The sequence below is a fragment of the Mustela erminea genome, chromosome 6, assembly GCF_009829155.1.
Source record: "Mustela erminea isolate mMusErm1 chromosome 6, mMusErm1.Pri, whole genome shotgun sequence".
Classification (NCBI taxonomy): Eukaryota; Metazoa; Chordata; class Mammalia; order Carnivora; family Mustelidae; genus Mustela; species Mustela erminea.
In genome coordinates, this window is record NC_045619.1 from 121,233,797 (window position 1) to 121,248,158 (window position 14,362).

At 37.8% G+C, this 14,362-nt stretch overlaps 1 protein-coding gene across 1 annotated transcript in view; it reads right to left on the reverse strand.

The window, feature by feature from the left end:
- Window positions 1-6,624: 6,624 nt before the first annotated feature.
- TRDMT1 (tRNA aspartic acid methyltransferase 1) overlaps window positions 6,625-14,362 on the reverse strand; it is a 59,278-nt gene continuing 51,540 nt past the window's right edge. Inside the window, exon 11 of the mRNA XM_032349513.1 lies at window positions 6,625-7,005. Within this exon, the coding sequence (XP_032205404.1) occupies window positions 6,905-7,005 (101 nt within the window). The 3' untranslated portion in view covers window positions 6,625-6,904. The remainder of the gene's footprint in view (window positions 7,006-14,362) is intronic.

Genomic DNA, 14,362 nt, shown 5'->3' on the forward strand with positions numbered 1-14,362 from the left:
CCATAGTACATACCCTCCCCAATGTCCATGACCTCAGCCCCCTTCCCCCAACCCCCCTCCCCCCAGCAACCCTCAATTTGTTTTGTGAGATTAAGAGTCACTTATGGTTTGTCTCCCTCCCAATCCCATCTTGTTTCATTGATTCTTCTCCTACCCACTTAAGCCCCCATGTTGCATCACCACTTCCTCATATCAGGGAGATCATATGATAGTTGTCTTTCTCTGCTTGACTTATTTCGCTAAGCATGATACCCTCTCGTTCCATCCACGTCGTCGCAAATGGCAAGATTTCATTTCTTTTGATGGCTGCATAGTATTCCATTGTGTATATATACCACATCTTCTTTATCCATTCATCAGTTGATGGACATCTAGGTTCTTTCCATAGTTTGACTATTGTAGACATTGCTGCTATGAACATCCGGGTGCACGTGCCCCTTCGGATCACTATGTTTGTATCTTTAGAGTATATACCCAGTAGTGCAATTGCTGGGTCATACGGTAGTTCTATTTTCAACATTTTGAGGAACCTCCATGCTGTTTTCCAGAGTGGTTGCACCAGCTTGCATTCCCACCAACAGTGTAGGAGGGTTCCCCTTTCTCCACATCCTCGCCAGCATCTGTCATTTCCTGACTTGTTAATTTTAGCCATTCTGACTGGTGTGAGGTGATATCTCATTGTGGTTTTGATTTGTATTTCCCTGATGCCAAGTGATATGGAGCACTTTTTCATGTGTCTGTTGGCCATCTGGATGTCTTTGCAGAAATGTCTGTTCATGTCCTCTGCCCATTTCTTGATTGGATTACTTGTTCTTTGGGTGTTGAGTTTGCTAAGTTCTTTATAGATTTTGGACACTAGCCCTTTATCTGATATGTCATTTGCAAATATCTTCTCCCATTCTGTCAGTTGTCTTTTGGTTTTGTTAACTGTTTCCTTTGCTGTGCAAAAGCTTTTTTTTTTTTTTTTTTTTTTTTTTTTTTTTTTTTTTAATATTTAATTTATTTTTTTTTTCCAGCATAACAGTATTCATTATTTTTGCACCACACCCTGTGCTCCATGCAATCCGTGCCCTCTATAATACCCACCACCTGGTACCCCAACCTCCCACCCCCCGTCCCTTCAAAACCCTCAGATTGTTTTTCAGAGTCCATAGTCTCTCATGGTTCACCTCCCCTTCCAATTTCCCCCAACTCCCTTCTCCACTCTAAGTCCCCATGTCCTCCATGCTATTTGTTATGCTCCACAAATAAGTGAAACCATATGATAATTGACTCTCTCTGCTTGACTTATTTCACTCAGCATAATCTCTTCCAGTCCCGTCCATGTTGCTACAAAAGTTGGGTATTCATCCTTTCTGATGGAGGCATAATACTCTATCCCCAGGGGTACAGGTCTGTGAATCACCAGGTTTACACACTTCATAGCACTCACCAAAGCACATACCCTCCCCAATGTCCATAATCCCACCCCCTTCTCCCAAACCCCCTCCCCCCAGCAACCCTCAGTTTGTTTTGTGAGATTAAAAGTCACTTATCGTTTGTCTCCCTCCCAATCCCATCTTGTTTCCTTTATTCTTCTCCTACCCACTTAAGCCCCCATGTTCCATCAAAATCCTTGAGAACACAGGCAGCAACCTCTTTGACCTCAACCGCAGCAACATCTTCCTAGGAACAACGCAAAAGGCAAGGGAAGCAAGGGCAAAAATGAACTATTGGGATTTCATCAAGATCAAAAGCTTTTGCACAGCAAAGGAAACGGTTAACAAAATCAAAAGACAACTGACAGAATGGGAGAAGATATTTGCAAATGACCTATCAGATAAAGGACTAGTGTCCAGAATCTATAAAGAACTTAGCAAACTCAACACCCAAAGAACAAATAATCCAATCAAGAAATGGGCAGAGGACATGAACAGACATTTCTGCAAAGAAGACATCCAGATGGCCAACAGACACATGAAAAAGTGCTCCATATCACTCGGCGTCAGGGAAATACAAATAAAAACCACAATGAGATATCACCTCACACCAGTCAGAATGGCTAAAATCAACAAGTCAGGAAGTGCAAAAGCTTTTGATCTTGATAAAATCCCAGTAGTTCATTTTTGCCCTTGCTTCACTTGCCTTTGGCGATGTTCCTAGGAAGATGTTGCTGTGGCTGAGGTCAAAGAGGTTGCTGCCTGTGTTCTCCTCAAGGATTTTGATTGATTCCTTTCTCACATTGAGGTCCTTCATCCATTTTGAGTCTATTTTCGTGTGTGGTGTAAGGAAATGGTCCAATTTCATTTTTCTGCATGTGGCTGTCCAATTTTCCCAACACCATTTATTGAAGAGACTGTCTTTTTTCCACTGGACATTCTTTCCTGATGATATGATGCTATATGTGGAAAACCCAAACGACTACACTCCAAAACTGCTAGAACTTGTACAGGAATTCAGTAAAGTGTCAGGATATAAAATCAATGCATAGAAATCAGTTGCATTTCTCTACACCAACAACAAGACAGAAGAAAGAGAAATTAAGGATTCCATCCCATTTACAATTGCACCCAAAACCATAAGATACCTAGGAATAAACCTAACCAAAGAGGCTAAGAATCTATACTCAGAAAACTATAAAGTACTCATGAAAGAAATTGAGGAAGACACAAAGAAATGGAAAAATGTTCCATGCTCCTGGATTGGAAGAACAAATATTGTGAAAATGTCTACGCTACCTAAAGCAATCTACACATTTAATGCAATTCCTATCAAAGTACCATCCATCTTTTTCAAAGAAATGGAACAAATAATCCTAAAATTTATATGGAACCAGAAAAGACCTCGAATAGCCAAAGGGATATTGAAAAAGAAAGCCAAAGTTGGTGGCATCACAATTCCGGACTTCAAGCTCTATTACAAAGCTGCCATCATCAAGACAGCATGGTACTGGCACAAAAACAGACACATTGATCAATGGAACAGAATAGAGAGCCCAGAAATATGCCCTCAAATCTATGGTCAACTAATCTTCGACAAAGTAGGAAATAATGTCCAATGGAAAAAAGACAGTCTCTGATTTTTGTTTTTTCAAGATTTTATTTATTCATCTGGAAGAGAGGGAGAGAGCAAGAGATGGGGAGGAGCAGAGGAACAGGGAGAAGCAGAGGACTCCCTGCTTAGCAAGGAGCCAGATGCCAGGCTGGATCCCAAGACCCGGAGATCATGCCCTGAGCCGAAGGCAGACGTTTAACTATCTGAGGCACCCAGAGCCACCTCAGTTTGGATGCACCCATCAGTATGTGCTTGAGGTTGGGCTGACATGGCAGTTGCTTCTTCAGTCAGCGCTGGTATCACTGGAACTAATGAGTTTTATGTGTCCTTAGCTTCATTTCTCCATCCTCAGAAGCCTCTAGTTCTTACCCAAACCATGTTGAGGTTGAACCAGAAGACAGATTTGGACTTTTGTTATGGAATTCTACTGACTACCCACAATTTTTTTTAAAAAAGTGTTTCATAATCTTGACTTTCACAATTTCTACTCCTGGTTTTGTCCCTTGAAAAGGCTCTACTCTTGAGAAAGGGAGCAAGTGGGCTGGTTGTCAGAGGTCTCACTATTTATGGGCACTGCCCAGGGTGCAGGTCTGATTAAAGAGCCAAAATGAAATACACAAGTTGCTCTGAAGGTCAACTGATCCCTTAGTAACAGGGTGGTTCACGCCCTCCCTTCTGTCACTTGGCTCTACCACCTCTTAAGACTATAAAACTCCAGATCTTTCTCATATGACAACTACCCAGCTGCTCCTCAGAAGAATTTTCCAGTATGATTCATCTTGTTTGTATTAATTCATTTGGTTATATCTTGTTCAGTATCTTCAGATCCAAAAAAGTTACTAAAAGTATGAGGCAGGGGAGTAACTTAAATTTGGCAAGCAATTTGAAAGAGCACCGAAAGAACTGATAGAAAAAAGAGGATAAAAAATCAAGTTTACTATTAGAAATGGCAAAGATTTCATTGCACACAGTTCTTTTTAGCAGAAGAGGCTCTAATTTCCAAAATACTGCATAAGTTAACAGTAAGTCCAAACATCAGAAAATAGGATTTCTAGAACAAATGTTAGGCATATTTATTACTGATAACATAGAGCAGGCATTCAATAAAATACCATTTTTAATACTAATTTTACACGTACATATAAACTAAGTATATTACACAGTTAAATATGTCTTCGTTAAGGTGTAAGTTTTATGCTTGCTACTTTTTTATTTTCAAGGGCAAGAATCACCAGACGCCCATGAATATATTTCAATAATTTAAAAAAATTCACAAAGCAATGTTCTTTTAGTTAGGAGGAAAACACTCAACGGAGCTTTTCTAGGTTTACAGTTGGTGCACTGTTCTCAACAGTTATTTTGTGTGACATTGCTCAATGGGGCATAGGACACTGTAATTATAGCTTAATCACAGTAAAACTCTGAACCTTTTTATTAGTGAGATTCTTCAACAGTGAAGAGAACCTAGTGAAAGTGTGCCAAAGGAATTTCAGACTGTTGTATACTAAAACTTAAGAGACTTGTAATAAGGTTTGTCTTTAAACATCATACACAAAATGTAGATGTGATCATTGATCCATGTATGCATTGGCCTACAGCTTCCCTATATCCATACTTCTCTATGAGCTCCTCTGAAAAAAATGTTGGTGGAGGTACAATTATGTTTTTTATTAAATTGTGGTAAAATGTATATAACATAAAACTTGCCCTTCTAAGGACTGTTAAGTATGCAGTTCAGTGGCATTAAGTACATCTACACCTCTGTGCAACCATCACCACCATCTATCCCCAGAATGTTTCCACCATCCCAAACAGAAACTCTGTACCCATTAAACATGAACTCCCATTCCCCAGGTGCCCCAAGACACGGTAAAGCCTAGTCTACTGTTTGTCTCTATGAACTTGATGCTTTCACATACGCCATATAAGTGGAATTATAGAAAATTTGTCCTCTTGTGTCTGGCTTATCTCACCGACCATAATATCTTTAAGGGTCATCCATGTTGTTGCACATTTCAGAATTTCTTTTCATGGTTGAGTAATATTCCACAGAAGTATACATCACATTTTGTTTATGCATTCATCCACTGATGGACACTTTGATCATTTCCATCTTTTGGCTATTGTGAATAATGCTTCTATAAACATTAGTATACAAATATCTGTTCAAGTCCTTACTTTCAATCCTTTTGGGTAAATATCCAGAAGTGGAATTGCTGGATCACATGGTAATTATATGTTCAATTTTTTTTTTTAAGGAATCATCTATTTTCTGCAGTGGTTGCACCATTTTATATTTCCACCATTTTATATTTCCAGGGCACAGGGTTCTAATTTCTCCACATCAAAATGATTATCTTTTAAGAATAAAAATATCATTTTTATTTGGTGATACAATTTCTGGTCTTACTTCAATTTTCTTCTCTTTGTCCCTTCCTTTTATCACTGAAATCAAAACCACAGGATTTCTGGTATAAGACAATCTGATTAGAAACCCAAATTCCAAGAAGTATTGAAAGAGAAAGCCAAAGTTTAAAAAGCTAATTCACAGAACAGTTATATGAATTGGGGTCAGAGGGCAGAGTCTCCTCCCTAAAATCTGAATGTCATGCTACATCCTTAGAATGTGATGGAAAATTTAACTTACAAGCAGCAGCAGAGAAGGAAGACAAGAGCAAGCTCTGATGAATGCAAACTGACAGGAAGTTATTTACAAATAACAAAAGAAGAGACAATGAAGCTTCGAGGTTCAGATGGAGGTAGAATAAAAGATAATCAGATAATGTGTATCTACATTTTCTGTAGCTTCCAATGGACAGGTAATCAAGAATTTAGGATTATTTTTCTGACATTTTCTTCAGACTATTGTAAGAATGCTGAATGATGATAATTTGTTTTAAAATATTATATGCATTTGTTTAGCTACAATTAAGAAATGTTTCAAGGATTGAAATTTTCTTTTTAAAGATTTTTTTATTTGTTTATTTCACAGACAGATCACAAGTAGGCAGAGAAGCAGGCAGAGAGAGAGAAAGAGGAGGAGACAGGCTCCCTGCTGAGCAGAGAGCCCAACACAGGACTCGATCCCAGGATCCTGGGATAATGACCTGAGCCGAAGGCAGAGGCTTTAACCCACTGAGCCACCCAGAAGTCCCTAAAGGATTGGAATTAAGTAAAACATTCAATGTTTGAAATAGGCCAAAATTAGAATCATCATTTTAGAATGAGGAATTAATCATCTAACAAAAAAATGATAGGATTCATAAAGTAATTTGTTTAATTAACATATAAAAATATAATATCTCGGGTTCACAATACTATGCCTGTCATGACACTTCATAAAATACTAAGACATTCAAACTCCAATGTTCCTAAATTTGTCAATACCATAATATTAAAAAGAATATTTTTGGGGCGCCTGGGTGGCTCAGTGGGTTAAAGCCTCTGCCTTGAGCTCAGGTCATGATCCCAGGGTCCTGGGATTGAGCCCCTCATTGGGCTCTCTGCTCAGCAGGGAGCGTGCTTCCTCCTCTCTCTCTGCCTGCCTCTCTGCCTAACTGTGATCTCTGTCTGTCAAATAAATAAATAAATAAATAAATCTTTTTTTAAAAAAAGAATATTTTACAGATATATTTAGCAATTTCATATGAAAATATATTCTCTTAAAGCATAATAATAATTTCTGCTTTACAAAATACAGTAATACAAATTTAGGGAAAAAACTGGCCTTTTTATGATAAATCCAAACTTCTTTTTAAAGAGATAAAGATGGTTTAGTTGAATTTCATCAAAATCAATTCAGAATAGAATTTTAGAATTACCATTTGGATATGAAGAAATAATGTGACCATCTTTCATAGTCATTTTTAAATTATTCACAAAGGGTTTTGATTAGTTTAGCTACTACATGCACATTGAGACTATTTCCAAGTAGACGGTAACGCTGTTTCACTGTTATCTTCTCAGGAAATCCTAGAAAAGAGAGATAATAATTTACAACATAGTCATTTAAAATATTAACTTTCAAAGATAAAAGGATGATATATCTTTTTGTAAGAACACAGTGGTCATTCACATAAATAAGTCCCTAAAATCTCCATGAAATTCAACTAACAAGTGAGAATTTGAAGCCAAAAATATAAGGTTACATTGCGTACATAATGTGATATTATGATGTCATATAACATACTATACTCAGTGTACACGTAAGTATACCATAACATCCATGAAACTCATCAAAATCTGTATTTTAAGGCACGTCAGGAAAAGTAGTGGCTACCATTATTTCATAGTTGTTTTCCTTTACTTAATAACAGATTTATGGGGGCGCCTGGGTGGCTCAGTTGGTTAAGCCACTGCCTTCAGCTCAGGTCGTGATCCCGGAGTTCCAGGATCAAGTCCCGTATCGGGTTCCCAGCTCCACAGGGAGTCTGCTTCTCCCTCTGACCTCCTCCCCTCTCATGCTTTCTCTCTCTCAAATAAATAAATAAAATCTTAAAAAAAAATTAACAGCTTTATTGACATAAAATTCACCCTTTTAAAATGTAAAATTCAGTAGTTTTTAGAATAGTCAGAGTTTTGCAAACATCTCCACTATTTAATTCTAGAACATTTTTATTACCTCAAAAAGAAAGCTGGCCCACAGCTAACATCATACTCAAAAGTAAAAAGCTAAACATTTTCCTCTAAGTTCAGGAACAAGACAGGGATGCCAACTCTTGCCACTTTTACTCAACATAGTATTGGAAGTCATAGTACTGGAAGCCAGAGCAATTAGGCAAAGAGAGAGAGAACAGGCATCCAAAATGGAAAGGAAAAAGCAAAACTGTCACAATTTGCTGATGACATGATATTATATATATAAAAACCCAAAGACTCCATCAAAAAGAGCTGTCAGAACTAATAAATAAAATCAGTGAAGTTTCAGGATACAAAATTAATATACAAAGATCTCTTGGGTTTCTATATACTGATAAACTATCAGAAAGAGGAATTAACAATGCCACTTATAATTCCATCAAAAAGAATAAAATACCTAAGAATAAATTTAATCAAGGTTGTAAAAGATCTGTACACATAAAAGATTGAAAGAAATGAAAGAAGACACAAATGCAAAGATAGTACATGCTCATAGACTGGAAGAAGTATTAGTAAAATGTCCACTATCCAAAGTCTACATATTCAAGGCAATACCTATCATCATTCCAATGGCATTTTTCACAGAAGTGGAATACACTATCTTAAATTCATACAGAATTACAAAGGACCCTAAATAGCAAAGCCATCTTGTGAAAGAATAAAGCTGGAAACTCTGCTCTGATACACAAAACTTAACTCAAAATGGATTAAAGACTAGAATGGAAGACCTGAAATCATCAACTCCTAAAAGAAAACACAGGCAGTAAAATAAGCTCCTTGACATTTTGGCAACAATTTTTTGGACCCGACAAAGGAAAGGCAAAAAAAGTAAAAATAAATAAGAGGGACTACAACAAATGAAAAAGCTTTCACCCAACAAAGCAGAGAAAATCATCAACAAAAGGAAAACGCAATCTACGGAACGGGAGAAAATATTTGCAAATCATATACCTAATAAAGGGTTAATATGCAAAATATACTGAGGGAAGGTATGTTGGTATAGCCACTATGGAAAACAGTATGAAGTTTCCCCCAACAAATTAAAAATAGAACTACCATATGATCTACTAATTTTACTTCTGGGTATTTATAGGGTAAAAATGAAAACACTAATTTTAAAAGATATATGCACCCCATGTCCATTGCAGCTTTATTTACAATATCCAAGATATGAAAACAACCCCCCCCCCACACACAGGAATACTATTCAGTCATAAAAAAAAAAAAAAGAATGAAATCTCGCCATTTCCAACAATACAGATGGACCTTGAGGGCATTATACTATATGAAGTCAATCAGAGAAAAAAGGACAAATACTCTATGATCTCACTTATATGTGGAATCTAAGAAACAAAGCAACATGGTGGACCAATACTCCTTCCTCTTTATAACTAAACAGTATTCTACTGCATGGATATAACACATTTTATTTATCCATTTATCCACTGATAGACACTGGGTTGTTTCTACTTTTTGATTATGAATAATGCTGTTATAAATATTGTATACATTTTTGCATGGACATGTTTTCAGCTCTCTTGGGTATATATTCCTGGGGGTGAAAATGCAGACTCATGCAGTAACTTCATGTCTAACATTTGAGGAACTCCCAAACTGTTCTCCAGAGTGGCTGCACCATTTTATATTCCCACCAGCAGTGTATAAGGGATCTGATTTCTCCACATCTTTTTCAACACTGTTTTTGCTTGTCTTTTTGTGAAATGGTATCTTCTTGTGGCTTTGATTTACATTTCCCTAATAACTAATGATGCAGACATCTTTTCGTGTGCTTATTGGTCATTAGTCCGTCTTCTTTATTAAATACCTATTCAAATCCTTCACCCAATTTTAATTGAATTATTTTTCTTTTTATTGTTGAGTTGTGAGAGGTTTCTTTTTTTTTTTTTTAGATTTTATTTATTTATTTGACAAAGAGACAAGCAGGCAGAGTGGCAAAGGGAGAGGGAGAAGCAGACTCCCCACTGAGCAGGAAGCCCGATGTGGGGCTCGATCCCAACCTAAGCCAAAAGCAGTCACTTAACCTACTAAGCCACCCAGATGCCCTGAGAGTTCTTTATATATTCTGGACACAAATCTCTCACAGTTGTTTTTTATATTCTGTTTCCACAAATGTGCTTTCTCATATTGGACTTCCATTTGCTATATTCTTTTTTAAAACAAATTGGCCCACAGTTACAAAATTTGCTAGAACAAAGCCTTGCAAATACCAACATAAAAGACTGTCCATGAAATATACACTATAATGTTAGTTACAATTTTCTTATTCAGTATCCTTTGGCATAGCAATTAAATAAAGGAAAAGCAATTTATATAATAAAATGTAAGAAATAATTTAAAAGTATTAAGAAAATTAAATTATATATTATGTACAGACCAGAAGGAAGAATTGATTATGATAAAGTTGCTTCATCAACACTTGACATTATAGTTATTGCAGTAAAATAAGGGATTACATAATAAAATTATATTTGCAATTGAACAAGATCATAAAACTGCTATTATAAAGATAACATGTCTTAGGTAAGCACATTAGTTATCTAAAAATATTATTTCATTCAACTTAGCCAGAGACACAAACAGATCACAGCCTTAGAATATTCCAGGGATGACCTTTTGTAATACTAAGATTATATCACAAGGTAAGAAAGGTTTAAAAGCAAACAAGTCAGATTTATAAAAATTATACATATGTGAGGGGTATATTTTATATATAGGTATAACTTTTTTAAATGAAAAGGTGACTTTTTAAAAACTGGTACATTAAAAATAAAAATAATCTTCAAAAACAAAGAAACATAGCATTAACAAGGTCAAGATAGCAGTTTTCATTCTGTAAGTGTAGGTTAGTGGTCTCTTCCAAAGCTTGCTATCTCACAAATACATGCCACTAGCCATAAAAAGAACCAGCACAAAATGTATGAAAGGATCAATGCAAATCCATCATTGACCACGGACAAACAACTCAAACAATGCCCGTTCCAGATTCAGAGTCAATCATGTTGGAAGCAAACATGAAGGACAGTCTGTCAGAGAAGGACAGTGGTGACATCAATCAAGCCTGATTATACAAATATATCACATATTTTAAAAGAAGGTCAAGCAATTAAAAAGCCTTTCTTGTATATATTATACATATATTTTCAGAGAGCTGTGAAAAACCCTAATTTACCTATGTAAAATTTTTAAATGATGAAAAAAAAAACCTGCAAGGCTATAAAAGCAAATAAATGTCCATCATTCTAAAAATAAAAGCTGACATTTAAATTTTATAATGTGTTACAGATAGCGTGTAAACATTTTATATATGTTAACCCAATGGTCACGAAGACCCTATGAAGTTGGTTTTGTGATTACCCCCATTCTACAGAGGTGTAAACTAAAGCGGAGGGGTTAAGGTGCTGCTAGGATTCAAACTAGTCAGTCTGACTCTAGGGTCAATGCTAAGTGTCAGTATTTCTGCAGTGATTAGCACTGCTTAAAGATATATGTACTCAAAACACAGGAATTAGTTATTAGATAATGAATCACTTCATTCTTTAGTGCTATGGAAAGTACCTTTGATTGTTTATCTTAAAAAAGGGGGGAAAAAAAACCAGTAAGCAAAAAGACAGACTGGGAATAAAATTCCTGAGTCCAATTCTCAGCTCTTTATTTGTTTTATGATGTTCTCACTCATTTTGTGACATAGACTAAAACAAGGAAAGTTTGTGTTTTTCTTAAATAACACTCCCCATGATATTTGTGATTGAATGAGATCACCAAGAGAAAGGCAGAGAGTTACAAAACAAACCTGGTTGCTGTGACTACACCCCGAGAACCAAATACCAGGAGGACAAATTATACAGTCAGTTTACCCCCCATGTACAGAAGGATGTGTTCCAAAACTTCATCTGTAAATCCATTATTTAGAATTTTTTTTTTAAGATTTTATTTATCCATTTGTCAGAGAGAGAGAGAGAGAGAGAGCACATGCAGACAGAATGGCAGGAAGAGACAGAGAGAGAAGCAGGCTCCCTGCTGAGTAAGGAGCCCGATGTGGGACTCGATCCCAGGAACGCTGGGATAATGACCTGAGCTGAGGGCAGCCACTTACCCAACTGAGCCACCGAGGCGTCCCCATTATTTAGAATTTAAAACACGCTCTATTTAACCCATTATTCGCTTCAAAAATAGGACTGTATTAATATTGTAACAATACTGGACTTAGAAAAGTTTGGCTTTTCTGCATTCAAACCCCCAGAGTGATTTTTGATAACTCTATTCCTCTTTGTGCAGTCCTGAAAGCATGTTAGAGAAGTCTGTCTTTCCTTGGTCACCACGAGCCACTTACTGGCCACTCACCCACCCCAACCTATAAAACTGATGGCATCAGTACCGTGGAGAGCACAGGCGCTGGGAAGGAGAGATCAGGGATGGGGCAGGCACTCTACAAGGCCAGGGCCATGTGTCCAATCTCCTAAAGGCAACAACACCTGGATTTCCTGGACTGCAAAGGAGTTAGGACTACATCTTTCTCATTCTGCTACTGTATCTTCCTTTCTGTTTTTGAGACTCCCTGTCTCAGACTCTACAATCATTTTGTCCATTCTGGCATCTGTGCTCCTGAGTCACCCTTTCTTTCCATTAGGAACACTCTTTCCCAGACTCCTTCTCTCTTCTCTACTCATAGGGAAGAGAAAAGGTGCATAACTGATAGCATGTGTCTCTGAAGAGAATAAATACAAATATGCTTACCACCAAAAAAATAAATGAATTCCTCAACAACCTCTTAATTTCTTCATAAAAAGGACAATTCTGGCATTCTCTCACAAGATCTAGTGTGGGGTTATTCGAACACGACTTCTGGAATCAAGAAAATAAAGCCGGAGACGGACATGCTATTAACAACCATCTGTGGGGAGGGGGGAGGAGTCAAGATGGCGGAGAAGTAGCAGGCTGAGACTGCTTCAGCTAGCCGGAGATCAGCTAGATAGCTTATCTAAAGATTGCAAACACCTGAAAATCCATCGGCAGATCGAAGAGAAGAAGAACAGCAATTCTGGAAACAGAAAAACAACCACTTACTGAAAGGTAGGACCGGCGGAGAAGTGAATCCAAAGCAAGGGGAAGATAGACCCCGGGGGGAGGGGCCGGCTCCCGGCAAGCGGCGGAGCAACGGTGCACAAAATCAGGACTTTTAAAAGTCTGTTCCACTGAGGGACATCGCTCCAGAGGCTAAACCGGGGCGAAGCCCACGCGGGTTCAGCGTGGCCTCAGGTCCCGCAGGGTCACAGAAGGAGCAGGGGTGTCTGAGTGTCGCAGACCTTGCGGGTATTGGAACGGGAAAGCCGGCTACAGAGACAGAGCCGACAGTAAGCTCACAGCTCGGTGTTACCTTGAACTGGTCGCAGGCTCGGAGAGCTCGGAGCGCGGCCGGAGGTCAGGCAGACGGGAGTAACTGGGCGCTGTTCTCTGAGGGCGCACTGAGGAGTGCGGCCCTGGGCTCTCAGCTCCTCCGGGCCGGAGACCAGGAGGCCGCCATTTGTATTCCCGTCCTCCGGAACTCTACGGAAAGCGCTCAGGGAACAAAAGCTCCTGAAAGCAAACCCGAGCGGATTACTCACCCCGGCCCCGGGTAAGGGACGTGTAATTCCGCCTGGGGCAAAGACACTTGAGAATCACTACAACAGGCCCCTCCCCCAGAAGATCAACAAGAAATCCAGCCGAGACCAAGTTCACCTACCAAGGAGTGCGGTTTCACTACCAAGGAGAGCAGCAGAATTCCAGAGGAGGAGAAAGCCAAGCACGGAACTCATGGCTTTTTCCCTGTGATTTTTTTTTAGTCTTGCAGTTAATTTAATTTTTTTCTTTTTCATTTTTTGTTTTTTTTTTGTTGTTTGTTTTTTTTTTTTTTTTTCGCCTTCGGGTAAAATTTTTTTTTTTTTAACTGTTACCTTTATCTTTTTTAACGATTTTTTACTAGTTTGTCTAATACATATATTTTTTCTTTTTTACATTTTTCTTAGGTGTTTTCCTTTTTTTTTTAATTCTTTTCTTTTAGTTTTTCATTTTTTTTTCTTTTTTCTTTTTTTTTCTTTCTTCCTTTTTGAACCTCTTTTTATCCCCTTTCTCCCCCCTCACGATTTTGGATCTCTTCTAATTTGGTTAAAGCATTTTTTCCTGGGGTTGTTGCCACCCTTTTAGTATTTTACTTGCCCCTTCATATACTCTTATCTGGACAAAATGACAAGACGGAAAAATTCAACACAAAAAAAAGAACAAGAGGCAGTAACGAAGGCTAGGGACCTAATCAATACAGACATTGGTAATATGTCAGATCTAGAGTTCAGAATGACAATTCTCAAGGTTCTAGCCGGGCTCGAAAAAGGCATGGAAGATATTAGAGAAACCCTCTCGAGAGATATAAAAGCCCTTTCTGGAGAAATAAAAGAACTAAAATCTAACCAAGTTGAAATAAAAAAAGCTATTAATGAAGTGCAATCAAAAATGGAGGCTCTCACTGCTAGGATAAATGAGGCAGAAGGAAGAATTAGTGATATAGAAGACCAAATGACAGAGAATAAAGAAGCTGAGCAAAAGAGGGACAAACAGCTACTGGACCACGAGGGGAGAATTCGAGAGATAAGTGACACCATAAGACGAAACAACATTAGAATAATTGGGATTCCAG